Genomic DNA, 26,503 nt, shown 5'->3' with positions numbered 1-26,503 from the left:
CTTAACCTGGAACGAAACAAAACCAAAGTTGAAGAAAAGCAGAGGCAACACTCACAGCACAGAACCTCAATATGAAAGCTCTCCACACAGGATACAGCTCAGGCTCTGCATACCGAGCAGTAGATTCAGATTTCTTTACTCATTTCTATTCCCCATGATGCTGTTACACCCAATGTCCCATGCTCCCAACTTAACTGCAGAAGTCCATAGCCCTGAAATACCAAGGACTGTGTGTGACATCCCAGAGAGGTTGCTCTGTAGGCCATGGAAGGGCAAAGCACAGCCGTGCTCCAGCACGCCCCTTCTGAACTGTGGCTGGCAAACTAAGAGTAGGAAATCACCCACCCCTGTGTTACAGTACGGCATTGCAGTGGCCCTTCCGCACACAAAAGTAAACAGGTAATGAGCGCTAAGTTACAGAGAAAAAAATGACCTCATGGGAGGGAAGCCCAACCAAAGGCACTGCACTATTCAGGGGATTTTTTGAACTTGCAGTAAGTCGAAATGTGTGAAAGGAGACAAAAGATAAATACAAGAGCTAAAAACTAACTACAAAGGATGGACAAGGAAGAACAATCACTGGGGGGGGGGAAGGAGCTGCGAACGCTGATTGGGAATTTCTCAGCCCATCTCGAGGGGGGAGGGGGGAGTGATGGGGCGAGACCTCCCTCTCCCTCACTCCCCTTTGTCTCCCCGTCCCGCTCTCCCTGCCTCAAGCCCTCCAGCTCCCACCCCCACTCCACTACCTCGGAACACAAGTACCTCCCGCGGGATTCAGGCTCTCTACCCTGAGACTGACCTCTCGTTCCTTTGCACAGCCATTCGGCAATCCTGAGTCTGTGTTTGCCAGCCTCTCTCCCTTGTCTGTACACACACACACAAGCAACCCTTTGCTTATTCGCTTGCTCTCGGCTGAGCGAAGCACGGTGCCCGCTCCATCCCCGCGCAGTAACCTGTTGCCTGCCTAGAGGACTAGGGAGTCTGGGAGCTTTCCTCCCGCTCCGCACAGACCCGGCAGGTTCCGAGCGGTGGCTGCCTTCAATGGCGGGGAAAGGTGTCTGCAGGCTGATGGAGAGGTCCTGATCTAGCCAGACGTTTGCAGATAACGAACCTCTTTATGGAGAGGGAGGAATGTGAAGTCACGTCTGTGTGTGCTCTGCGCTCTTACCAGTCCCTGAATGCTGTTTGTCAGCAGCTACGGCGAGCAGAGAGGAGACCGAGTGGGGTACACTCAGAAGCGGCCAAAAGGAGGGGAGGAAAGCTGAGGGGGCGACGGGCCGGGAGCTGCGAGGCCCCAGCTGAGGCCGTGTAACGCTGGGAGGGAGCAGCAGGCAGGCTGGGGATGACTCAGAGCCAGAGAGCAATGGAAGAGTGGGTGGGCGGTGGGAGAGAGGTGTTATGACTAAAAGCCGAATTTACCGCCTGCGAATCCTAAATCTGAAGAGGAAGAGCCTGAGGTCTTTTCTGTGGGATACACGGGCGGCGGTGTGAAATACCGGTGTGAAATTGGGAGCGCTCCCTCTCCTTCGCCTCCCTGGCAGCCAGCCTGCCGCAGCCCTTCCACAGCCTCCTGTGCCCGGCTCGAAGCAGGCAGAGCGCTGTCCTCTACCCTCTCCTCTTCTCCCTGCCCGACCCTTCACAGCCCTTTCTCGGCCCTTTTCCCACCCCGGAGCACTCCTGCTCCCCCGCGCCCGTCGCCCTCGGCTAGCCAGCCCGGGCAGGAGCACCAGTCCCGTACGGCTTTCGGAGGCCCGGGCACGGGCGCCCCGGAGGCGCAGGGCAGCGCTCTCGTCCCGCACCCCGGCGGACCAAAGTTCCTCCAATTGTTCCTGGCCGCCGTCCCCACCGCCCGCAGCCAAGGACACTGCGGCCCCCCTGGGCTCCCGCCGTCGCGCTCCTCTCCCTCCCCACGGCAGCTGCCGATCCTCGCACCCCGAGTTGCCCCCGCGCCCTCCCGGCGAAGTCTCCGCAAACTGCCCCGCGGGACGTTCCCCCGACCCCCCCCTCAACTGATCGCGCGGAGCCGCTCGTACCTGCGAGCCACAGCAGCACGACGCAGCCCAGGAGGCGCCCACCCATCTTCCCGCTGGCCGGGCAGGGCGGGCATGCCGCGGGGCGGCGGGAGAGGGCCGGGACTGCCCCGCCAGGAGCCGGCGGCGAGGCCGCGTCGTGTGGCTGCGCCGCGCTCAGCTCCGCTCAGCTCCGCTCCTCCCCCGCCGCCGGCTGGGGGCCGCCTCGCGGGGCCGGGCCGGGCGGGGACAGCGCGGGTGGGGGGCGCGCATCCGCGGGGTTGGGGCTGAGGGAAGCGCCGCTCGGTTGCCGGGAGCTCCCTGCAGCGCTGCTCCGCAACTCCCCGCGCCCGCGGCTTCGTTGCTAAAAATGTCCGTTCCCATCATCTGTGCCCCCAAATTAACTGCGCGTACCTCGGGAAACGAGAGCAGGCTGTTGCAGTGCAGCGTTTCCCTTGGGCTTCCACTTGCACCGTGACCAATCGCTGCGATTTTAGATCAAGAAGAGATCCAACTTTACACGAGGAGGAGGTGTTCTGGCTGTTAGAGACCGACATCTGAGCCGTGGGGCGTTGGGTGTTGGTGCCAACGCGATGTTGGACAGGGCTGGAAGTTTTCGGGGGGAGCTGCCAACTAGAAGTGCTGCTGTCGATCATTGTTCCAATGGTGGATGTTGCTGTGCCACAAAACAGCCCCGACCAACGCAAGCCCAGATGCATACACGCTGTACTTCTTTCAGGGGCTCAGCTCACATTTGGAACCAAAGTTAGGATTCTGCAGATGTCGGTGATCCACACGGGATCAGGCTCCATTCCAATGGAACGTGCCAAAGAGAATCATAGAATCATCGAATGGCCTGGGTTGAAAAGGACCACAGTGATCATCTAGTTTCAACCCCTGCTATGTGCAGGGTCACCAATCACTAGACCAGGCTGCCCAGAGCCACATCCAGCCTGGCCTTGAATGCCTCCAGGGATGGGGCATCCACAGCCTCCTTGGGCAGCCTGTTCCAGTGTGTCACAGAACACAACCGATGCTGATTTTCTAGTGCCCTGCTGGACCCAAAGGGATCGGTGCTGGGTGTGCCCACCGTGTGCAAGTGGTGTCTGCAGTATGACCCTAAGATACCTCCAGCTGGTGTTTTTCAATTGCATACCACTCAATCTGAAATTGACTGCAAGCAAAATACACATTTTTCAAAAACAGCAAATAAAAATAGATCCTTAATTTCCAAGCAAGAAAGCAAAACGGCACTTTTGCTGTGATAAAAGATCTGTTGAAACATTTGGATTGTTTTTTGAATAGTTGTAGTCCTTCTGTTGATGTAGTTGAACTGGAATGGGGTGAGGAGATGATCCCCAGGCACAGCCTGTTTTTAAGTGCTTTATTCCCAGCAACTCAATGTTATTTAAAAATACTTCTCACATAGTTTGTTTTTATTCAGTGTTGCTTATAAAGAAATACACACCCATCTCCAACTAGTGTCCTGATCTGTTGGGAGTCAGAAGGTCTCTCTGACCTGATACATCATAGAATCCAAAACATCACAAGGGTTTGGTTTGGAAGGGATGTCACAGTCCAGCCAGTCCCAAATCCTCGCCATGGGCAGGGCTGCCACCCACCAGATGAGGCTGCCCAGAGCCCTGTCCAACCCAGCCTTGAATGCCTTCGAGTATAAGTGTAATTGTTTGGCAGTGCTAGCTAAAGGCCACAATGAAGAACTAAGACCCTACCATGCTAAATAAAGCACACAAACCCAGTACTCAGGGTTTGCACACTTGCATACTTGCAGGTGAAAGGCAAAGTTGGAGCTCTTCCTAGGGCTGTAACTTCAGACTCAGGAAATACACAGAATCATCTCAGATTATCTGAGGGCCTGCCTTGTCAGGATTAAATATATATGCTATGTAATTCATGAAGGATTGTACTGGCTGAACTAAGACTCCTAATACATAAACACGAAGCTACTATTTCTCCCTCCCTCAAGCATTTTTCCTAACAACACCCAATGTTTCAAGTGAAATCCATGCACCTTCCCCTTCTATGATTTAGTTGGGCAGGAGGCTGATCCAGTTTCCTGAGATCCTGTTGATCTGGAATTATCTCATAGGTTAAAAGCTGGGAGTAGCACAATCTCTTATGTGTCACTATTGTTAGCTACTCCTAGCTTTTTTTTTTTTTTTTTTATTCCACTCCAGCTTTTCCAAATAAATTTGGCATGTACAACATTTTAGCTAAACTTTTGACTCACAACAAAGGAAGGAAAGATTTTCAATACATGGAAGCACCATTGTTTTGCATGTAACTTTGGATTTATAGCTGCTTTGAAACGTTCACATACTAAAACATCGTGTATGGTTCTTTTTAATGTAACGTGAGCTGTCATTTGTATATACACACATATGATGGATGCCTGAGCCTTGAATAGCTGTTCCAGATCTCCATAAACCCTTGATCTGAAAATTACAGCATTTGAGCTGGCTTAATAGATAATTTAGGGTTGCTGTCCTTCATTTTAGCCTGTTCTTGGAGACAGAAAGCTGCACAGTTAGGCTCATTTTACCTTCAGACAGCAGGTGAATTCCTAAGGAATTAGCCAGATCACTTCAACCCACTGCAGGGACTACGTGTGCGCTGAAAAACAACATTCAATCAAACGGCTTCAATCTTTATCTCTCTCCAACCTTGATAATGGATGACCAAGCTTTCCATTTCTGTCCTGAAAAATGTAGCCTGAGACTGAACTGGAAGAATACCACTCTACAGCACTGATATGAGTGATACCTCAACACTGCTTGCAGCAGTTCTGTAAACAATGGGACCATGAACAATTCAGCTGAACAATACAGAAACAAATTCTCTTCTTGTTACTCATGCTGCCGCTACCCATAGCTCTTCTGTCTTCTTGCCAACAACTCAATTCCCCTCCCTCCTTTGATCTTCCAGTACCAATCTTTTGGGGCCATTTCCTCTGTTGATAAGCAGTCAGTTTTTTAATGCTTCCAACATCTGGAAGGACACATGCCAGCGCTTCGCTCAGAATGACCCATCTCAGCAACATGCCAGAAAACCCTACATGTTGCATGAAAGTGCATTTCTTCATGAGTACTTTTTCATATCCATTCAGTCTCCTGGATTCCCGTGGTAGAAATTTCCATAGAAACAGTGATTTTGACAGCTTTCTGGGATGTTGTACTAGATTCAGCCATGAGGCACTGTTCTCTTGATTTAGTACTGAGCCCAACACGTTACAGAAGGTACTAGGTGACACACCATCAAATCACAGCGTTTACTGAGTTTCTTCAGAATAGTTACTAACTAAAACTCCTCCTCATTTTCTTTGTTACTCCAGAGTCTCCTATTAATCGTTGATAGCTTCACAGCAGGACATCACTGAAATATATGCGCTCTCTTTGTATATTTTGTCTGTTAGTTTTCTCAACTGCCTGGGTACATATGATTGCACAATAATACGGAGCTTTTACTTCCCATTAACGTCAGGATTGGGTGATATATAAACTGCTTTTCTTCTTAACCATGCCATTTGTACCAACTAACATTCAGAATACTTAATGGGGAAACTATTTTCTCATTCTAATGGGCCTTGATTTCTACAATATAAATTCAGCATTATAAAAAAGAAAACAAACCTCTTTCTCTAATATTTACTCCGTATAAGTTTCCCATGCTGCCCCCAGTTCTTTCTTAGATACAGTGCACCTTTGCTGCACTTTGAAAGGGAACCTGAAATTTTCATGTAAAACACATTTTGTGAGGTTAGTATACAGGTACGTGATCATAAGCAAGTCCTCTCAGCTCATCATCTTTCGTGTGCATCTAAACTAAGAAATACACAGCATAGAAATAAAACACGCTCTTCCTGCACAGAGAGCCAAGGAGATAACAAATTGTCTGTGACTGCTGGTTATAGAGAAGCTGTGACAGCACAAATGCCTTCAGGAGCTGGAATTCACAAAATGGACTTTTGTGACTGTCTAATCTAGCTTTCTTAATAAAACAGGCCATATCACTTTGCCACTCTACATCTTGTTTGAACTACAGCATATCTGTTAGAAAAAGAACCACAAACTACTTTTGGTTCTGAGGGACCTCAGCCTGTCCCTAATTTCATCTAACTTCAGCTTCCAGTAGTGCCATTCCAGGTGGAAGGCTCTTCTTAAGGGATTTCTGATAGAGGCAATGACTGTGAGCAAAGCACCATTTAATGCTCTCTTTGAAAGTTGAACAGATCTGGTATTCTTCTATATTCTGAAGCTAATGCCAGATCTGGAGAGAGCATCCTAGGTACAGAGACTAAAAGTAAGAAAGCAGAAATACTACATCAACATCACTACTGCCTGATATTTCTTTGTTTATCCTTTCAGTTATTGCACTGTTAGTCCTTTTAACGTGGCATCACATCACATGGAGAGACCCAGTTTGATGGATATTCTGCTCTGTCGCCCTCATTATTAACTATCCCCCCCATCTTTGTATCATTTGCAAGTATCTGTGGCAACTGCATGTACCTTCAAAGTTATTAATAAACATTCAGCAGTATGCAGCCAAGAAATGGAGCCATCTTGCTGAAAATGTGCAATAGCAATTCCTCATTTAAAATTACATTTTGAGACATCCTAAGCTAATGTTTTAGCTCATTTACTGAGGACCAGATTGTCTCTGGATCATTCTGTTTCCTTGATTTAGTGTTATGTGGTCGAGTTAGACGACTCAAATGCATCTGAATGCATTACCTTTAGTAAGCACACTTAATATCTCTTCGATGCAATTAGAAACTAATGTGGCAAAAAATATTTTCTTCAAATCCATTTGATTGACATTAATTACATTAGTTTTCTTTAATTCATTATTGAAGCAACTTCTGTGTCAGTGATTCTGTTCCTTTGCCTGGGATCTCTGCTGGTCTGATAGGTCTGTAATTGCCCAAATCACTCTATGTAAGGCCAAATCAAAATCCAAAACAAGGCTTTGGAATATTTTTGGTACCTAACTGTAGAACTACAGTTTTAAAACCCTTCATTCAACAGCAACTGGAGACCAAAAGCACAAATGTAACGTCAAAGTCAATGCAGTTGACATTTCTGCTTCTCTGTACACTCAGACTGCCCTGAGCACATAGGTGTAAAAAAGCACCAGAAGTAAGGCTTACATTCATGTGGTTTGCCCCAGTCAGATCCCTGCTATCCACCTGAAAGCTTACTGGTGCTCTTATCAGATATTAAGGGTTTCCAGTATTTGTCTAGGATACTGGAACAAGGTGGTGGTTTCACTGGAGCCATGACATGCAAGATATTTGCAATATATGGCATAGAAGGGATACAGCTGCACCCCTCATGGACAGCTGGTTGACAGTTACAGGTTGAGTGCTTCTGGGACAACCTGGTCAGAAGGGATACAGCACATGACTGGCAAGTCCTGTGAATCCCACAGCCGTATGACCTGATGCAGAACAATTCCCAGCTCAAATGCTAGTTCTTCTGAAGAGAAGACAGAAGCATAGCAGCATCCACTTGAATTCCCTCAGAAACTGGGAAAAAAGATGCCAATATCACCATGAGGCCTTGTGTGGGACATTCACAAGCAGTCCAACACTCCGCGAAACCCTGCAAAGGCAGGCAGGGGAACAAGGCAGGGCAACATGTCTTACCTCCTGACTCTGAGATGTTCAAAATCACATCCCCATCATACAGCTGAGATAAATGGCTTCTCTTGCAGTTGTGACACTGTTCAGACAGAAAGCCAGGATTCATGAGGTCAGGAGTAAGACCAAGAGAAAGCTGACTTCTATAGCTTACTCTAAGTCACTGTCAGGGGAAGGGGAAGCCTGCAGGTTATGATTCCTGAAATGCACAGGCATATGAAACAACATATGAAACAACAGCAATTATTGTTTCTAGAAAACCAAAGTTCCCATTCTATATCACTCTTCAGAGAAAATAACATAAACCTAAAATCTCCATAAACAGGTTGAGAAAGACAAACTGTGCAATTATGTGGTAAAAGCTCATCTGCACACCCACAAAGGAGTACAGAGAGACAATGTCATGGGGATAGCCAAGTAATACTCTGCCCTGACTCCTTCCCAGCCCACTGCAAAAGCCATCGGCCCATTGAAGTCTCCCTGCACAAGTCCTGTGGAGCACAGGGACACAACAGCAGGTGGGAGCTCCGATTAAGAACTGAGGGGAAGGGACTACTTGTCTGAACCCTTCCCAATGCTGTTCCAGAGCAGCCCCAGTCCCAGGGTTCAGGCTGGAAATCTTATCAAATCAACACATCAACATTTGGACTGAGTGAGGTTGCATAGTAGGAATATGCAGACCAAGAGCACTTCAGAATTGCAGAGGACTTGCTGTAGGATGTTTAGGGGAAGAATCAAAGGCAGAGAAAGGGAAGGAGCTAGGTGATGTGGGAAGGAACAAGTGTGGGAAAACAGAGGGATAAGGAGGTGGTATGCCTTTGGAGCTGGGTGGTTGTGGTACACTTCTGATGGCAAGGCCCCAGGAGAAGCAGGCTACTGGATCTTGTCTATTATATTCCCCTAATATAGACACCAAACATTTCACTTTGGAGGAAAGTGCTCTAGACTCAGAGCAGCAGATCACATGTAACAGCAAATGGAATTGCTGCCATGTTTTTTTATAATAAATTTGTTTGTTCTTTCTGAGGAACTACTGTAAGATAGTAGTTCCAATGTAGAAGGATAGTAGTTCCTTTTTTCCAATAACCTTGGAAAGAAGGTCATTGCCATAAATCCTGAATGAATGAAGATGCATTAGTGGCAGCAAAGTTCCAGACAGTTTTTCAATCTACATCAACCATATTTTGAGACATGTAATGAATTACATACATTGATGGGAAAGCACAGGTCCCCAGTTCCGGAGCTGGGTTTCCAAGGCCATAGATGTAAAAGTCAGGTCTTGGCATATCAGGTAATTTAACTAAATTAAGTACTTTAGTGAAAAAGTAATGTATAAACTTTGGCACAACCTTTGCTTTTATTCCCTGAATGGCCCCAATGCTACAAAAGTTATTTACAAATCAGCATAAATGGTCTAAAGGTCTCTTTTGTCAGCTAAGTTGAACAGCAGACAATTGCATAGTTAAAACATGACTTTCCGTTTAAATCACAGAGGGATTTTCCTGGGGCCAAGGCCAAGAACACTGATGGCATCGTGCTCCAAAGATGATCTCTTCTCTCTTTTTTTCTCTTCCTCAACCTTGTGTAGAAAAATCCTTTCTCTCCTCAGTGCTTATGAATTTTATTTTCCATATAACCCCACCTCTAGCCCTGGGAGAACTATTACTGCAACCTTGTCTTTTTCAAAGAGTTGATGCACACATTATCTGATTTTTTTAAAGGGATGGGCTGTTAAAGGGTGGGTCACAAAACTGCACAAGAGAAAAGAACACAGTGTGAAGAAAACTGAAGCAAATGTGCACAGATTCACTCTTAGCAACAACTCACACAGTAATACAACAATAATATTCACCTTTGGGGATAAAAAACTAGACTCTGCAGAAGTTCCTAAAAGACACAAGTTATTTCTTGCAGTTTCTCTTGAAAGATTTGGTATTAATATATCAGGAACTAGCCTGCGATATAAATGATTTTGCACAAGAGCGATAGTGACTTTTAAAAATTATTCTCATTGAATTCACATGTGTTTAGCAACCCAATTGGCTCTTCCTGTAAATTTAACAGCAAATCTATTAAGTGGTTCACAAACAGCATAAAATAAACTGTTTCACTGGATTTGAGCACGACAGAAGAGCTTCCAGAAAACTAAACTGCATCAGCTTTTTTTAACCATCAGAGAAACCAGCCACCAGTGAGATGCAAAAGCAATCTGATCAGTCCATATCTGCTAGCAATTCCAGCAGTGACAAACACAATTAGCTCAATTAATTCCAGCCTAGACAGTGGCTACCTCCTCTGGAGCTAAACAGACTCAGTTACCTAGACAGAAGATGAAGAAAGTTAGACTGAGGGGAAAAGGCAAAGCTGTCCAATGATTTGGAAATTCATGAAAGTCTTTAGCAGTATTTTTGATCCTCAGGTCTAGGTTTACAATAAATTCAAGTGTACTCTGCGGTAGAGGATTGGAAAGAATCTTCCAAGCCAGGGTTACATGTTTATTGAGATGGCTGGGGTACCTTCAATTAAGGTGGCTGCATGAGAAGCAGTGAGCTGACTCTTCTTCTGCTACACCAGGCAGATTCTGCAGGAACTGCTACCGCATCCGGAAGATGATTCCCCATCAAGATGGTCCCCATAGATAAAGGGAACAGTAAGGAATGTGGTAGACATCACACATCTAGGAGAAGAAAAACTTGGCCAGAATTTAATCAGGTCTTATACTGACACTGCCATTTCAGTTACCCTGCTTCAGATCAAACTTATGGTCTTCTATTGCACGCAATCATACTTCACAATCCCTTCTGTTAACTGATTAAATTTTCTTCAGAGCAACAGTTGTGGTTGTTGCCCTGTTAATTTCCCTAGATTTTTTAATATATTATGGCCAGTGAGAATCACTTTGCTTTTGAGAGAGATCAACAGAAAGCTTAAGGGAGGAAGCAACTCATGCTGTTCACCACAATGATGTATATTTGATTGTTTCCAGTTTTTATCTTATTTGAACTGTGGCTCAGCATGCAAACGTTCAGTGAAAGAAGCATCAGGTACTCAATAGATAGATTAAATAAGAAAAAAAACGAGTCTATACAGCTGCCTCCGTTTTTAAAACACAGTATCATAGAGTGGTTTGATTCTTAAAAGAAATCCATTCCAACTGCCCTGCAATGAACAGGGACACCTTACAGCTCCAGCAGGTGCTCAGGCCCCCATCCAGTCTGACCTTGGATGTCTCCAGGGACGGGACATCCACCACGTCTCTGGACAACCTGTTACAGTGCCTCACCGTCATTATTGTAATAAACTTCTCCCTAAATCTTTTTGTTTGAAACCATTTGTCCTTGTCCTATCACCACAGACCCTGCTGAAGAGTTTGTCCCCTTCCTTCTTAGAGCCTCCCTTTACATACTGAAGGGTCGCTCTCAGGTCTCCCCAGAGCCTTCTCTTGTGGGGGCTCAACAGCCCCAGCTCTCTCAGCCTGTCCTCGTAGGGGAGGGCTTCCATCCCTGGGATCCCTTCTGTGGCCTTTACACATGAGCTCCTGAAGTATTTTTAATAAGCAAGTTTGCCTTTCCAAGCAAACGCACGCCATCTCAGCTCCTCCACTCTTCTGCTACGTACCTCAAACCCAAGCTCAGGCCTCTTGTGTGAGGCTGCTCTTTGTTTGGTGCCCAGGCCCGAGCTTAAATGGAGCTCCAGCTCAGGGGCACAACATGCACTGAGTCCTAGGGGACTGCTGAGGCCATTACTGCCTTTCGGAGCCCTCGGGGCCCAGTCCCTCACTGCAGTCCTGTGCTCCCCTTTGCAGCGCACACCTCTTTCTTGAAGTGCCCCTCACTGGAAAGCCCTCATTGTCATTTGGGAACACAGCACTGTGTCCAGATGAGGACCACATGCAGTCACCGGCAATAGCAGACCGTATTTTTGTTTGGTTTCCAGCTTGGCAGATGCCGGAAGACCTATTGAACCTGACGTTCAATGCTCACAGTCACAAACAGTCCGAAGGAAGAACGAAAAGAAGAGCCACCTGCCACGCTTTGCGACAGCCGACACCCTCAGGTGCCCACCACGCAGCACGCCGGCACGGGCTGTCTGCGGCCGTCACCGACCTCCAGGAGGCGGCACCACGCACACGTTAAAAGGAAAGCAGGAGCACGCGCTCCTCGGCCAGCACTCCGCCCCTGCCGGCCCATCGATCCCCGGGCCGCCCCACGGCAGCGCCGTCGCGTCGCGGCAGTGGAGGCGAGGCGGGCGTCCGCCATGTCGCGCTCTCAGCGCTCCCGCAGCGCCTACTACTTCTTCGTGCGTGACCGGCTGCCCGTGCTGCAGCAGCGCGGCCTGCCCGTAACCCGAGTGGTCGATGGCCTTCCCCACCTCACCCAGGAGTGGGCGGTGAGGGGAAGGGCCGTCCTTCAAGGGAGAGGGCTTGGGGTGAACGATGTTTCGCCTCGGAGAGGGGGGTAGGAGGGGGAGGCACCACTGGCTAGGGAAGCGAGCTCAGGAGAAGAAATCAGCGGGATAAAAGTGCCTGTGGGCCGTCGGGAGGTGCTGCGGGGGCATGTGTTCATCAGCTGTCCTGCGTTAAAGCCGGGTGCCTTTGCGAGGGGGGGAACTACCGAAAAGCTACCGCTTGGTTGGGTGGTAATAGCTATCAGTGTTTGCGAAATATTGACAGCCTCCCTTTGGAAGCGTCCAAATGTTCTGTTGATTTGTGGGATTACTGAAGGAAGCGGTAAAAACTCGTTGACAATTCGCTTTGCTTCAAGCTGCTGGCGGAGGAGGAGAGGATGTTCTATGCAGACAAGGCTCAGAAGTGGAATGAAAAGAAATCCTTTCAGAAGGCGGAGAAGGAGGTAAAGGCTCAGAAAGGAGCGCCTGTTGGGAAGTGGTGTTTGCTTCAATGGGACTCATGCCTCCTTTTTAGTGGTGTAAACTGATAACAGCCCTTGTCAGGCAAGGACAATTATCTGGAATTCATGTATCTGGATGTGGATGTTATTTGCAGTTTAGGCCTAGATTGCATTGTGTCAGCCTCTCTGGTTTCTGGGCATCTGCCCAAATCTTTCTGCCACCCAAAAAGCTTAATGTTTGTGTGTGGATGTGCAGTGCTTTACTAATAGGCCTGAGAGCCCCTCTTGATTGCACAGTAGCAGAACAATCTGATGACTTGGGGATTTCTCAGCTTTTCATGAAGACCTTTCCTAATCAAAGGCAAATGAGTGGCTCAGTTGTTTGTTTGGGGGGATGAGGGGGGAGTCAAAATTATGGGAATTGCTGAAAATTTCAGTCTGAAAACTTTCTTCAGTGCAACAAGTAGTTAAACTTTAACAAAATAGTACTTTTTAATTCTTCTATTACATTCAGAGATTTAGCTGTAGTTCTTTCCAACTGTGCAAGTTGAGGTACTGAAGTGACAATCTCCTGTTGGTAATGTTGCCTTAATCTGCAAGTCTGCAGACACTTGTATATGAAGATTTGTTGCACCTAGCTACAGTGAGCAGTGGACATCCTGTGTTTCTGTGATTGGAAGTGGTGAGCTTTATTGGAGGTTAATTAACTTGATTGATTTTGAATTTTTTCATCTTTTCTAGATGTGTAATAATCCAGTGCCTGCTGGCGCGAGTTCAGAAATGTACAGAGTGACATCTCTTCTTGATTCCTCTGCTATATCGTGGATGAGTGATCAGGGTATGGTAATCTTATAGCAATTGGTGCTGCTAGATGAAAGCTTGGCTTGTGAAGATATTCTGGGTGGTACCTATGCAAAGATTGTTTTCATTCTGTCAGTAGTTACTGTGTCAAATGTGTGCTTGTTCTTAGTATGATGTAGGCCTTCCTTGCTTGGAGGGAAGTCAGTGCAAATGCTCCTCTGCATCCCCTGAAATAATTCTGTCTTCTGTTTTTCTTTTAGCTTAATGGGAGCATAGCTACTAATACTTTTGTTTACAGTTTTCTCAAAGCTTTCTGCTCTGACATTTGTGATCTACAAGGCCTAATCCAAGTTCAGGATAATAGAATGTTTGTATCAAGATCCAAGGGCAAGGAGCTCAAACTCTATATCATATAGGTGTTGCATTAAAATGGTTTCATGGCCTTCTCAGTGAAATAAGAGTGGATGCTTGTGTGCTTGTGAACACTACACTACTTATGTAGCACATGCTGGCTAGTTTCCTTGTTGAATGAACCCTTGAAAACCAAACTTTCCTGTCTGTATGTTGTCTTCAAATGGATGTTTTGATTAGAAATAAGTAACAAACACATCTGGTAGTATTTTATTCTGGAAAATGATATATGGTAGTGCTTGGAATATAAGTTAAGTAGCCAGTTAATAGAAGCTATATCTTTGCTGTTTGTTCAGGTCTCTGCTCAAGCCTGTTAACTAACTAATCTCTTGAACATGTTACAGTTATAGAAGGCCAGAAAAGAGTAGCAATGTTTAAAAAATTGTAATGCCTATTAGCTTTCACACTGCCAGAATCTGTTCTCAGCTATCACTACAATGTAAATTTGATCATGGTGACTTGAGCTGCCATAACCAGTCTTTCAACTGAGTCTGAGATGTGTTTTATGATGCTGCTTCTTAATATTTCTGCATGGTTGTCTATGTTAGGTTAGTTTGTTGGGTTTTTTCTTTTTTTTTTTTTTCCCATGTGAAAAGATTTCCACTCAGGTGGTATCTCTACTTTCCCACTGCAGCTTGTAGAGATTAAGATCCATGTAAGGTAGTGCCAGAACTCATTTTGGGACAGGTGGTGCTGAACACCATCAAATCTGGCCCACTGCATCATTTTAGTAGAACAAGTAAAGGTTTTGATGAGGGGCAGAGTTTGAGGGTAGGTATTACCTTAAACTTAAGGAAGAACTTATGTAGGATGTATTATATTATGTAGGATTTGTGACTATTAGGCATTAATTAATGTGAAGTATTTTGTATTGTTTGGTCTTACAAAATTAATAAAAGATACTTTATTTTGTAATGCTTTCCTTAGATATTCTTCCCTTCTCCTTCTACATAAAGGTTACCAGTTCGTTTGACTTAGCTGATAAGTTGCTGAATGGAGCTTGTGGAAGTACTTAGCAATTACTGATTGCTTTTTTTCCTGAGGGGTAAACAGACCCATCGCAAAAAGGAGTAGTATTTGGTGTTGGATTCTAGGCCTCTTAACATTGTATATTCTTATATAAGCAGATTATAATACGTATTATGTAATATTTTTGTTTTTTCCTCTCAGCTGTGCTTGCAGACGTCTTCTATTTCCTCAATGTTTACAGCCATGGCAAGCTGCCGTCCCACTGTGACCAGCGCTTCCTCCCTTGTGAAATTGGGTGTGTCAGGTACTCCCTGCAGGAAGGCATAATGGCTGAGTTCCATCACTTCATAGATTCAGGTGATTTCCAAGGAAGGGTAGCCTGGAGGTAGTTCATCTTGCTCTGGGTTGAGAGGGAAGTTCTCTAGTGTCTGTTACTGCTGCACTGATTAAATTTCTGTTATTAAGATACTTCTTTGACCACAAGTGATTAGTCTTCTACTTTCAGTAACGGAGCATTGCTGTTTTCTGCTTATTTTTTGACTGTGTACTGAAGTACTGGGACTGCATGAAGCTTTAAAGAGGGCAGGATGAATCCAGGGGGCACTTCTGGTGTTTGTGCTTTGTTTCATGCCAAGGAGTGTTTGTTCCGGACTTAACACATGAATGCAGTGCAGTGTACTCTTCTTTAAATGAATGCAACTGAAAATATTTTTTTCAGAAATAGTTGTGGTGCTTGTACAGGGCCATTGGGGAGGGTGAAGCTGCTCCTTGCTCTAAATCAAAATGTACTGCCTAGTTCAGAGTTAAAGATCTGCCGCTGCGGTGATGGATGATGGTTGTTCTTTTTCTTCCATCCCTCATGTTTTTCTGCAGAAGTACCACCACGTGGTTATCGGTACCACTGCCAGGCTGCTAGTGAGTATCAGTGGAGAAGAAGAGTGGTATGCAATGGTTTACAGATTTGGACTCTGCTTATCTGATCTGTATCCACTTGTTTTGTAACTTTTCCCTGGAAGTTTCTCCTGTGGACTTCCTCTCACGTTTTGAAGAGGAAGGGATGACAAAACAGCCTGTTGGAGTCACCCTGCTTATTTCTCGTACTCTCAAATGGCAGAGCTCTTCACTGCTGTGTTTCCCTTGTTAACCAGTGTTTATAGATTTGTCTATTTCTATTAGTACACTTCCTCCCCTTGTGTGTGCAGAGAACAAACTTGGCCCGTGTTATCCTATATCAGATATTAAAGTAATGGCCATTCAAGAGGGGTAAGTGTGAATGTGTCTGCTCACAGCCCAGACTGCCAGTCTTTTGCAAGAAATAAGGTTTTACTAACTTTACACATGCTGCCTGTAGGGAAGCAAAGGTGTGTGTGTGTGTGTTTAAGTACATGTATACATAAATGAAAATTACAAAGGAGGGTGAAATAGTATTATTTTAGGAAACAGAATTTCTCATAAGTTTTTCCACTTCACCTTTTGTCAGGTGATGCCACTCATAAGATTCCTATATCTGGATTTCATCTCTCGCGTACTTGCTACCCGGTTGTCATACGTGAACTTATTCAGTTTGCCCAGCCAGCCAGAGGTGTTTGCCCTCGTTTTTACTGCAAGGTATGATTGAGGTCAAAGTAAAACTCAAAACCAAAACCTAAATCCTCTTCCAGTGGGCAGTCAAGGAGAGAATTTGCTGTAAAGCATTTTCTGCATATTCTGTGCACAACTGAGTGATTGCGTGGGGATGGGGGGAGTGGGAAGGGAAACACTCTTTCCCAAAGTTTCCTTGTTCCATTATAGGAAGAAATGACCTGATCTTGGAAGTTTGGCAATCAAAACCTGTTTTTGTTTTGTTTTTTAATCAGCTCCAGATTTTTGTATGGATCAAAAATGATATGGAACCTAAATAAACAAACTTCCTTTTTTTGTATTTTTTTTTTTTGCTTCCCACCTACCTACCCATACAAACTCCTGTGCTGTTAGAAATTGAAGCTGGCCTTCCTATAAATCAGAGAGGCAGAGTTTTCTGTCTTCTTATTCACAACATGCACGTCTGGTTCTTAGTCTAGTGGTGAACATTTCAGAATGTTCTGACACTGTTTTGAGTTTTTAAGATTGTGCTTAACTTCACTGTGCTGGATAATAGTCAGATAATCTCACTTCTCTAAGGTTTTTTTTACGCTTTAATGACTTTTCCCATGAGAATACCATACATCTTATGTTTGCTCGTCACTGAGTTGCCAGTGAGTCAAACAAAACGTTGGGGTTCAGAGGAATTTAAATCTCGTGATGACTATAAGTATAATTGTTTTATTCCCCTTGGGCCTAATGTTAGTAAATTCATAGCAGGAGTGGAGGATTTAGATGTTGGGCTCCACACATAAGGTGCATATGAATAACATACAGCAGTTAATGGAGATGGCTGTAGTATATGTTAACTGTTAACTTGTCTCCACGTATTAGTCTAGTTATTTCTTCTGAGATTTGCTTGGAAGGCTGTCTTGGTATTTGATTCCTCTTCAAGGTAATTTTTTGGAAGGTTGTGTGCAAGGGCTTCTATTTTGGAAAGGCCTTCTATAGGTGCAGCCAGAGGTCTTGTAGATATTAGAGTTGTATAATGCACTTAGGCAGTTCTTGAATGTGACTGGAACTTTCTTTTTTTCTAGTCTGATGACAGGTTTCGAATCAGCTGGTGTCTTGAACGAATGGCCAGCGTGGCAGGTGGGAACCCAATCATTTTTGGCTTTCGTTTCTCCAAGAAAGGCTTATCTGATGATGGAGCCCTGTATTTGTCAGAATGAGTTGATAAAATCTCATACTGATAGCTAGAACTGCTGTGTGTGCTTCTCCCTCTTCTCTCCCTCCCCATGAATGTGTGGTCAGCCAGCTGACTGGCTTATGAGCACATGAAGAGAACAACGTATGGTGTTTGTTGGTCAGCCAGTTAAAGGAGCAGTGGAAGCAGTGAGATAACTGAGAAGGTGAGTGTAGGGTAATAGATGGAGGAACTAACAGCTTCTGAGGAAAGATGGCCTGTAGGTAAGATATGGTGGAGAAAACTGAGAGGGTATAGGACCTGCCTTGCTAAGATGCCAGATCTTAATAATGACACTGATAGAATATTTGATGAGGTTTATGTGAACTTGGAGATTCGTAGGAGAAGGTGGTCAGTGAACAGAGACTGGCTGAGAAGTGGGTGAATGTTCTGCTGACGTGGATTTCTTCTGAGTTACAGGTGTTGAGAGCCCTCTGGAGCTTCTTACTGTAGAAGATCTGGTAATAAAACTGTACCAGAAGAAATATCATAAGGAGCCATCCAAGACTTGGGTATCTAGAGAGCTAGATGTTGTCCTGTGGGATTTTTCCAGTAATACCAGGTATGTTGGGTTCTTTTTCTGTGGAAATGGCTGTTGTCCTGATGTGCCTTGGCACCTTACGTGTGGCTTGTGCAGAATCTTCAGCAAACCAGCTCATCAAAAGGTTTCTTATCACAGCATGGTTTCAACAGGAAATGTGAAGTATTATCTTTCGGGGGGGGGGGGGAGATAAAGACCAGTGGCTCTGTAATGCTGGGCCTGTAGATTTAAAGGAAGATTGAAGAAGAAAATATACAGTGATATGTGACATCATACAAGTGAGAGGTTTCAGTCTCTTGAGAAGCTGTTTTTTACTATGTACCTCATCCTGCAGCTGTGATGTGCTTTCTAGCGGCAGAAAGCAAGCAGAAGAGTAACTTAAATCTCTTGGCTTCCTGAAGGAATGCTTTTTGTAATGCTAGAATACAGATACTTGGTAGGATTGTTTTTCTTCTTTTCCCTGTGTGTCTTGAACATTAATGTTTTTACAACTTCCAGATCCTTATATGTTTATACAGCAGTTAGAGGTTTGTGGGAGAATATTTAGCACTGATGCAGTTAATTTAGAAGAATACTTCAGCTTTTCCTGTGTTATTGTTTTAAGGAAGAATTAGTAATTTGATCTTAATTTGTTGGTTTTTTTTTTTTTTTTACATCTACTAATACCTATGCCTGAAAGTCTGCTTAGACTACGGGCTTTGAGATCACTGAGTAATCACTGTTGCTGTTTACAGTAGTGGGAAACTTCTAATGATTTTGAAATGAATTTCGTAGGGGTTTTCTTTTCTCCTTTGTCCTCTCCACCTCAATGGAGTGTGAAAAGTCGTCAGTTAAGCACAGTTCTCAACTCTACATTAATCACCCAGATCTGTTACTTGATGGTCATCAGCTGTGTAATTTTAATTTGGTGGTCACTGAGACGAAAGATAACCTTTAATGTTTGCTCCTGTTGCTTCTGGTCAGACCAAGTGTTTGTGTCGATTGAAGATGTAGATACTTACACAATTTAATTTTCTGAAGGTGTGAATGGCATGAAGAGAATGATATACTTTGCTGTGCTTTGGCATCCTGTAAGAAAATCGCGTGAGTATTTCTCAGAGGTTATCTACAGTATGATGACATTCCATTTTGTTGGGCACGCTTTTTGGTCCTGGCTGTTTTGAGCTCTGTGATTCTAAAGCTTGAGTTTTATTTCTTTCTTCCGCTTCCAGGACTTTATTCTATCTTTGGTTTTGTTTTTTTTGTGCTCATACTGTAAAGCAGTATGCTGTTTTAGCAATTCAGTACAGGGTATGTATGTGATAATAATATCCATCACTTGGTTTGTAGTAATCACTACCTCCACTTACTGTTGGGAGCTGAAATAAATGTTCTTATGTTAGAATTTGCTGTTTTTCTTCAGAGGTTTACTGCACTTCAATTTGGTGGGAGATTCTCAGTATACTTTAATCCATCTCTAGGGGGGCTGAGACTAGATGATCATTGTGGTCCTTTTCAACCCAAGCCGTTCTATGATTTGATGATTATGCTGTTTTATATATAATGTAGATAGACAAGCTTCTCTATTTTAGGCTGGGGGAAAGATAAGTAAGTAGCCTGGATGAGGAGCTACGAGAGATGGTTTAGTAGCTTGTGGCACTGACAGGAATGGGAGGGTGGTTGGACTGGATGATCTTGCAGGTCGTTTCCAACCTTGTGATTCTGTGGTAGTTGGGAAAGAAATGCAGTTCAAGATCTCAGTCAATAGTAGTAATGCTACTTGAGAGAAGTCATAATTAATAGTCTTTTATTTTCAAAAAAAAACCCCAAAACAGTGTTCAGCAAACTTTCAGCAGTGCATTTCATGCTTCTAGGTGGTTACATTTGACAGCAGGGGGAAGTGACTGTGTTAATTTCACATGTAGTTGTAGAATATTCTGGTGAACTTGGAAAGATACAGGGTTGTTAGCTGCTGCGACAGTGTCCTTTTTCCCTCTGTTGTCATCTCTGCCTGTTGATCCGTGGTGGCTTTGTCAGTTGAAGATCTGAGAATGCTGTGCTTCCGTATGCGAGCGTTACAGCCTTCTTAACAAAACTTCTTTTGATTTCTTTATTTTCCTGGTCAAGTTATTGCATCAGTAAATCGTTAGCTGGTGAGTACGGAGTCGCGCTGACGGCTGCTCACCTGCCTCTTAAAGACAGTGTTTCCAGTGGAAATACAAACCTCAGGCGGGTAATACTGGATGCTGGACGTTTTCAGGTCAGTTTCTTTAAACTGTTTTCCTGTGTTATTTCTGGTTAACTCAAATACTGTAGACAGAACGCACTTGGTAATTTGAGGTTAGCCATCTTCCTTTTTGGATGCTGTCTTTGTTTTAAGGTATACTTAGCAGACTGAGAAAAGAAAAATAATCTCTGGCTGGGTTGTACCTTGTGATGGCTTTTGAATACGACTCACAGGTATTGTGAGTAGCTATGCACGTGTCACTTCAGAGAAGACTTCTCTTATTTTGAATGTTTATTTCTTCCTGCAGGAATTAAAGGCCAAGGGTTCTGGATGTGACAGACACATCCTTTCTCCAAGCGGAGTTCAAGAGCTTGTCCCTTCTAGTTGTGAGTTTGAGACTTCCCCATTTGTAAAGGGAAAAAGAGTATTTAAACATAATCCAATTGGAGTTTTTTCAAATTTTTGGGCTCTGAAGTTATTGTCTGTCAGTGGCATAAAGCCTATTCAGCTCTGCATGAGCTGGGTTTATAATGGTACATAGTGCAGATTTCTGAGTTTCTGAAGATGAAATAGCTGCACTTTTGTTACTAGACCAAAACCTATGGTCAGAAAGTCTATCCAAAATCAGATTTTCTCATAAATGTTGCTATCTGATTTATAAAACCTTGTATTTCTGTCATACGAAGTTCTTTCTAGCATGTTTGGATACCTTAAGGCAAGGCTATCTTTAAAATACCATCTCTCTTCTGGAGTTGTATGTGCAGATACAAATGGTACTTGTAGTAAGCATTCTGTTACTCCTGGATCTTTAAAAAAAGTGCTTGTTTCAAGTCATCTTCTTGGAGCTAAAATCTTTCTAGTGTGAAGTATGTGCATTCAATTCATTTGTGCAATATGTGACTAACCTTCAAAGAGGAGCAGAATTAAGTTTGCAAGACAGATAACTTAAGAATTCTGAGTTTGCAGCTTATGTTTTTGCTTAGACAGTATGCACTGAATTAAATGCTGAAACTGTTCCAAATATAAATCATGAGATCTTATATGGACTTGATGTTTGTGAAGGACAGAACCCGTGTCTTCTCTCTTCTTGTTAGAAATATTGAATACATTCCACGCATATACAATTCATTTGTAAACTGTATTTAATTTAATAGGTGATTCTTCATGTGATGGGAAGAGTTTTCCTTATGGAACCAGTACCATTCGAGGAAGAGGAATTACTCGATGGCTGGAAAGTACACCTGATCTGAGCAAATCTTTCAGTAACTGAAAATCTTCATGTCCAGGACACCCATACATTTATTTTTTTCTTTCTTGTTCTGCTAAAATAACCAGCAGTTTCTCCAGACTGCAGTTTTTCATCTTACATGCAACTTTTGATTGTTCGTGTTCTTGTTACAGTGATAAAACTGTCGTTTACTGGAGTTAAGGGAAGAAAATCTTCATTATCTACAGGAAGGTGTTTTAAGGTTGCATCCTCTCTAAAAAGAAGTGCCATAGTTCCATTTCTTAATGGATGGAGTGCAAATTTAAGAGTGTTTAGCTACATCATTGGGTTAGAAATTATGTAGTGGCCAGTGCAGCTTTACTTTATTTTTTTTCCTTAGTAACCTCCTTCACCACATCTCTGTGTGCAAGATAATGTTTCGGTGCGTAACCATCTCTCTCCAAATGCGATGGAGAGAGCAGTGGAGGTATGACAGGATGCACAGGGGAATGTAAAGTGTCACTGTCTCAAAGGATAGCTCCATGTTTTTTTCCACCCAGTGAGAACTCAAGTAGTCATTCAATGCAGAAAAGCAGATGTTCTATCAAAAAGCGTGGTGGCAGTGTTGTTGGTCTGTTAGTATTCTTTTGGAGGCATAAGCAATGTATCAGGAATATGGATGTTGTTTTTTCCTTTGCATCAGCAATTAAAAGATTCGTGTTCCTTGAAATTAGTGCTGACTTTCTTTCATTTAAAGTGACTGAAACCAGTCATGATTATTTGAGGGGACAGGAGTACTGGGAATAATCCCAGTATTCCCAGGAACAACGGGAAGTTAGACGTTCCATGGAGATGCAAATCTTGGACGTGTCTCTGATTAGTTGTCTATTATGTAAACAGCCTCCTTATTGCGTGTGTCTTTGAACAAGTGATTCTCAAAAATAAGAGCTTTTTTAGTTTTTTACATCTTGTTCCAGCAGAGGTCCGGTTGTGCAGTACTATCTCCATAGCAACTAACTGCGAGAGGAAATGAATTTCATTCTTTTTTAAGGAATTGGATCTTAGAATTGAGTAGTTCCATCTTTGGAATGATAGGAGGGGAGGAAAAAAAAAGGTTCAACACACTTGTGAGCAAACTCAGGTGTGCTGATGAGTATTTTAGAAAATGCCAGTTGTTGGTTTGATTGGAAGCCTGCTAAAAGTTGCTGTAAAGCCATTTGAGAGCCTTCTGCCAGGATCACTGGACCCTCCTACTTAAGAGCTTGCTCTCATCGCTGAATTTCCTTGCATAACTCTGTTTGTTTCGAGGTGGTTGTTCTGCCTGTTAAAGCTCAATAAACCTTGAAGACTGAGATTTACCAGACTTCAGGGCATCAGGGAGCTTTGTAATGGGGTAACAAGGTCTACTTATTAGTGGTAAAGGGTTTTTTTTCTGCTGTGGAATACAGCTGAGTTCTCAGTTCTCCAGCTGATGGCTGCATTGATGCTTCAGAATGTACAGAACTGTAATCTTTGGATTATTTTCAGAAGTCAGTAAAATAAAAGTTTCATGTTTCAGCTCTTATGAAGGAGAGAATTCATTCTGGAAATATTTATTCAGTATCATATTAATGTAAGTACAAAAACTTCTAAAAGTCTTTGTTACTATGCTTCAAGATAGTGAAATCTGAGCAGAAAGAGAAGAATGCAGAACTTCAGCTCCCACAAGTTTCTGTGATTACAGTTTTCAAATTATTCCCCATACCTCCTGATGAAGAGGTGAAAGTTGAGAGAGAAGTTCCAAATACCCTTAATTGGGTTATAATGAACTAGGTGCTAGTCCTAATGCATCCAGAATTAACCTTAATGGTTTGCTTATTGTTCTGTGAACTTCAGATAGAAGACATCCTTTGTGTCTTTCCTGGAACTGATGATTCGAATAAATAGAAATGTGGTGCTGTTACTCTAGCAACAGGAATTGTGAGGTAATTAACTCTTGTCTATCTGATCAGTTCTGAATTGTGCACCATTCCAGTAATAAATAGTGTCACCCTCTGCTTTTTGTGGCTTTACAATACTGGAGCTTGAGATCCTGAAAAAAGCGAGGAAGGCAATGAAAGCAGACCCTGGGGGGGTGTGCAAAAAAGGGGGAGGTGGAATCCCTGGGAGACAACTCTTTAAAGGAGTCTAGGAAGATGGGCAGAACACCAAGGATAGCATCTTCCAAGTGAAATAACAGTTTAGGAATGGTGATAGATCTGCCAGGGACTGTGTGGGCTTCTCAGGGAACGCTTGACCCCACTATAATGGGGGGGGAGGGAGGGTTGGGGGGAAGTATACAGGAGGTAGGAACAGGTGCTGGCCACGAAGGAAGAGGCCAGAAACATTGGCCAGACATGTAGAGATGGTATTTGGCAGTCCAAAGCTTTCCAGTGTGGCACTGATCAACAGAGAACAGTGGTCTTGTAGCTGAACTGTGTGACTGAACCCATTCCCCATTGTGAGCTGTGAGTTCCCCAATGCTGCCTTTGCCTCAGTCCCTGCTATCAAGATCTTAAACTTCTGTATTTGAAACAAGGGAAAGCAATGAATGAAGATAAGGTTGGAGATCAGCTGGGAAAATCTGACCCATACAGGACCACGGGACATGATGGGTCGCATCTGAGGATGCTGAAAAAGCTGCCTGATATCCTTGCAAAGTTTTTCTATCTTTAAAAGGTCACAGAAAGTGTGGGAAATCTGCAGCAATGGAAGGAAGGCAAATAATATTGCACCCATCTGCCAAAGGACAATCTAGGGAACCGTAAACCAATCAACTCCACTGCGCTCCTTGGAAAAATCCTGGGTTGGGCCCTTTTGGAACACATTTTTGGGTACGTGAAATAGGAGGAGATTGGCAGCAGTCAGCATGGATTTGCCAAGGTGAAATCATGACTGATCATCCCACTTGCCTTCCATGATAGATTTGTGAGTGAAAGAGGTGTAGCAATGGCCATTTGCCTTGACTTTAGCAAGGCTCTCAATGTGGTGTATGCATGTGTCCAAGTTGGGATGTTAGATGGGTGGACAGATGTGGAAAAAATCTGTTTGGACTCTGAAAGTAGTAGTTAAGTTGTACTCTACGTGGAGGCTGGTGACAGGTGTGGCACTGTGAGAGCCTGCAATACCCTGTTTAACGGCAGTGGCCTGGAGGAGGTGACAGAGGGCACCCTTACTTGCTGAAGTCACCAAATGGAGGGAGCAGATACACTTGAGGGCAGGAGTGGGCTAATAAGGAACCTTGTACGATGACCTGAAGTCCAGCACTACAGTCAGGACGAGTAGGAGGGCATCTCTGCTGAGAAGAGTGCTCAGAACTGAGGGCGAGAAACAAAGAATATTTGGAAGATGAAATGGCAATAGGAACAGAGGAGCTTGCCCTGTAGAGCATATAAAAGTATTTTGCCTTACATCCATGCTTCTGCTGTGTCATCATCTGTGTCTACTGTCAGAGCATATAATTTTTGTCCCGTTGCTTTTGTCACTCACTAATGAGGATGATTTTCTTGCCACGTTTAATAGACCTCTGGAGTTCCTTGACTAAAAAATGCCAGGATAAGAATAAACATTAAAAACTGAATGACTGCTACTAGGAACAAGTAATGAACATTTTTTCCCCTCACTAAGCCATATATTGCCTTCAGAAAATGATTAGCAAATTAAAAAATAAAAAAGGGGGTGTGGGGTTGGGGAGAGCCAAGAATTGAAAGAGCAGTTCTCTTAAGCAGTAGCAGTTTTCTAGGGAGATGTAGTCACCTTTAGACGAAAGAAGGAAACATGGTGAAGTCCTGGTTAGTGTAATTGCTTTTGGCAGTGCAGGGTAATCCAATTTTTCAATTTCTGCGTGGCATTTCTTACCTACTTTTCTTTGGCTTGCTGGATTGTTGAAATGGACTTTTTTTGTTTCCTTCATACACTTCATTATATAGGAAATAACTTCTAGCTTTCTGAGGTACTATTAGAAGGGGAAAAATGATAGCTTTTAAATATCCTAGTATGCCTGCTGAAAGAAATCTTGCTATTAACAATGTCTCCAAATCATACTGTGGCTGTTCTTCCCAGTTTGGGTAGCAGATCTCAGTAGTCCTGCAGGTGAGAAAATGGTTTGTGAGCGCTTACGTTCTGGTGTTCTTTTGTTTTTCCTTTTCATGCACAGATAAAGCATAGACGTGCATATTCTTCTGCCTGGAAGTTGAATGTTACCAAATAGTAATACGCCTTGGACTGTGTGGAGCATCACTCCTTTTCTGCTCAGTTCCCACCTTGTGAGGGGGTGGGTGTTGAAGTTAGGTATGCGTACATGAATTCCTAGGAATTCATTAAATGAATTTCCCCTGTTTTCATCCCAAATGTGCTGGGGGCACTGCTTTAGTTTTGTTTCAAGTTCAGAGTATACTAGAGACTCTTGGAGCTATTCCTGCTTTATGTGATGTACAAATGATGGATTCAGTCACAGGGAAACCTTGCAGTAGCTAGGAATTTGAATACATATATTTCTGGCTGGCTGAACTTAAGAAATTAGTTGCTACACGTGTAGTGTTTTGAAAAATATGCTGCTTTCAAAATGTTCATTTAAAAAAAATAATAAAAATAAAGCATGAGAAGCAGTGAAGTATCTCAGCTCTCTGTGTGCTCTCAATTTATTTCCAAAGGAAGAATAGAACTTAGCATTGCAGAGTGTAAGTGGCTTTTTAATGGCTGTCATGTTTCTCTCTCACCTTTTCTTTGCTGGTTCTTATGGGACCTATTTAGAATTGAATTCATGGCTTTGGAGGGTCTTTTAATAATTTTGTCTGTACTTTGTGGCTCTTTCTCGTTTGTTTGTAGATAGTTTAAAGCAGATGTGTTCATTTTTGTGCTTATTTACATCTAAAATGACCAAGGTGCAAAACTTCAGCTGACAAGCAGCACTTAAGTGTCACACATCCAGAGAGTGAAAAATACGGAATAAGTTACACAATATATAAATGCTGTAGAGGTCAGAGTCAGTTTCTGGCAACAAATAGTATTCCTAGTTATGTCCTTT

The 26,503-nt window shown here is 43.6% G+C and overlaps 2 protein-coding genes across 2 annotated transcripts in view; one reads left to right on the top strand and one right to left on the bottom strand.

Annotated features, from left to right (window-relative positions):
• Positions 1-2,566, bottom strand: part of ILDR2 (immunoglobulin like domain containing receptor 2) — a 37,534-nt gene extending 34,968 nt beyond the window's left edge. Inside the window, 3 exon segments of the mRNA XM_048930093.1 lie at positions 2,034-2,199; positions 2,202-2,506; positions 2,509-2,566. Of these exon segments, the coding sequence (XP_048786050.1) occupies positions 2,034-2,199; positions 2,202-2,506; positions 2,509-2,566 (529 nt within the window).
• Positions 2,567-11,828: 9,262 nt separating this feature from the next.
• Positions 11,829-23,679, top strand: MAEL (maelstrom spermatogenic transposon silencer). The gene is made up of 12 exons (XM_048930183.1): positions 11,829-12,060; positions 12,435-12,521; positions 13,260-13,356; positions 14,901-15,056; positions 15,573-15,614; positions 16,180-16,307; positions 17,357-17,411; positions 17,926-18,067; positions 19,067-19,129; positions 20,153-20,285; positions 20,560-20,638; positions 21,407-23,679. The coding sequence occupies exons 1-12, from the start codon at positions 11,929-11,931 to the stop codon at positions 21,520-21,522; spliced, it is 1,230 nt and encodes a 409-aa protein (XP_048786140.1). The 5' UTR covers positions 11,829-11,928; the 3' UTR covers positions 21,523-23,679.
• Positions 23,680-26,503: the final 2,824 nt, after the last annotated feature.

The sequence above is a fragment of the Lagopus muta genome, chromosome 1 (genome assembly GCF_023343835.1).
Source record: "Lagopus muta isolate bLagMut1 chromosome 1, bLagMut1 primary, whole genome shotgun sequence".
Lineage (NCBI taxonomy): Eukaryota > Metazoa > Chordata > Aves > Galliformes > Phasianidae > Lagopus > Lagopus muta.
The sequence above is the reverse complement of the archived record's forward strand: the minus strand, read 5'-3'. Positions and strand labels throughout refer to the sequence as shown.

What these genes read in the sequence shown, in the direction of transcription:
- MAEL (XM_048930183.1), top strand. Translation starts at nt 11,929, where the DNA reads ATGTCGCGCTCTCAGCGCTCCCGCAGCGCCTACTACTTCTTCGTGCGT. An exon ending in CCATCACTTCATAGATTCAG is followed by an intron (nt 15,057 to 15,572) that starts GTGATTTCCAAG and finishes GTTTTTCTGCAG; the next exon opens with AAGTACCACCACGTGGTTAT. An exon ending in AGAGCTTGTCCCTTCTAGTT is followed by an intron (nt 20,639 to 21,406) that starts GTGAGTTTGAGA and finishes TTAATTTAATAG; the next exon opens with GTGATTCTTCATGTGATGGG.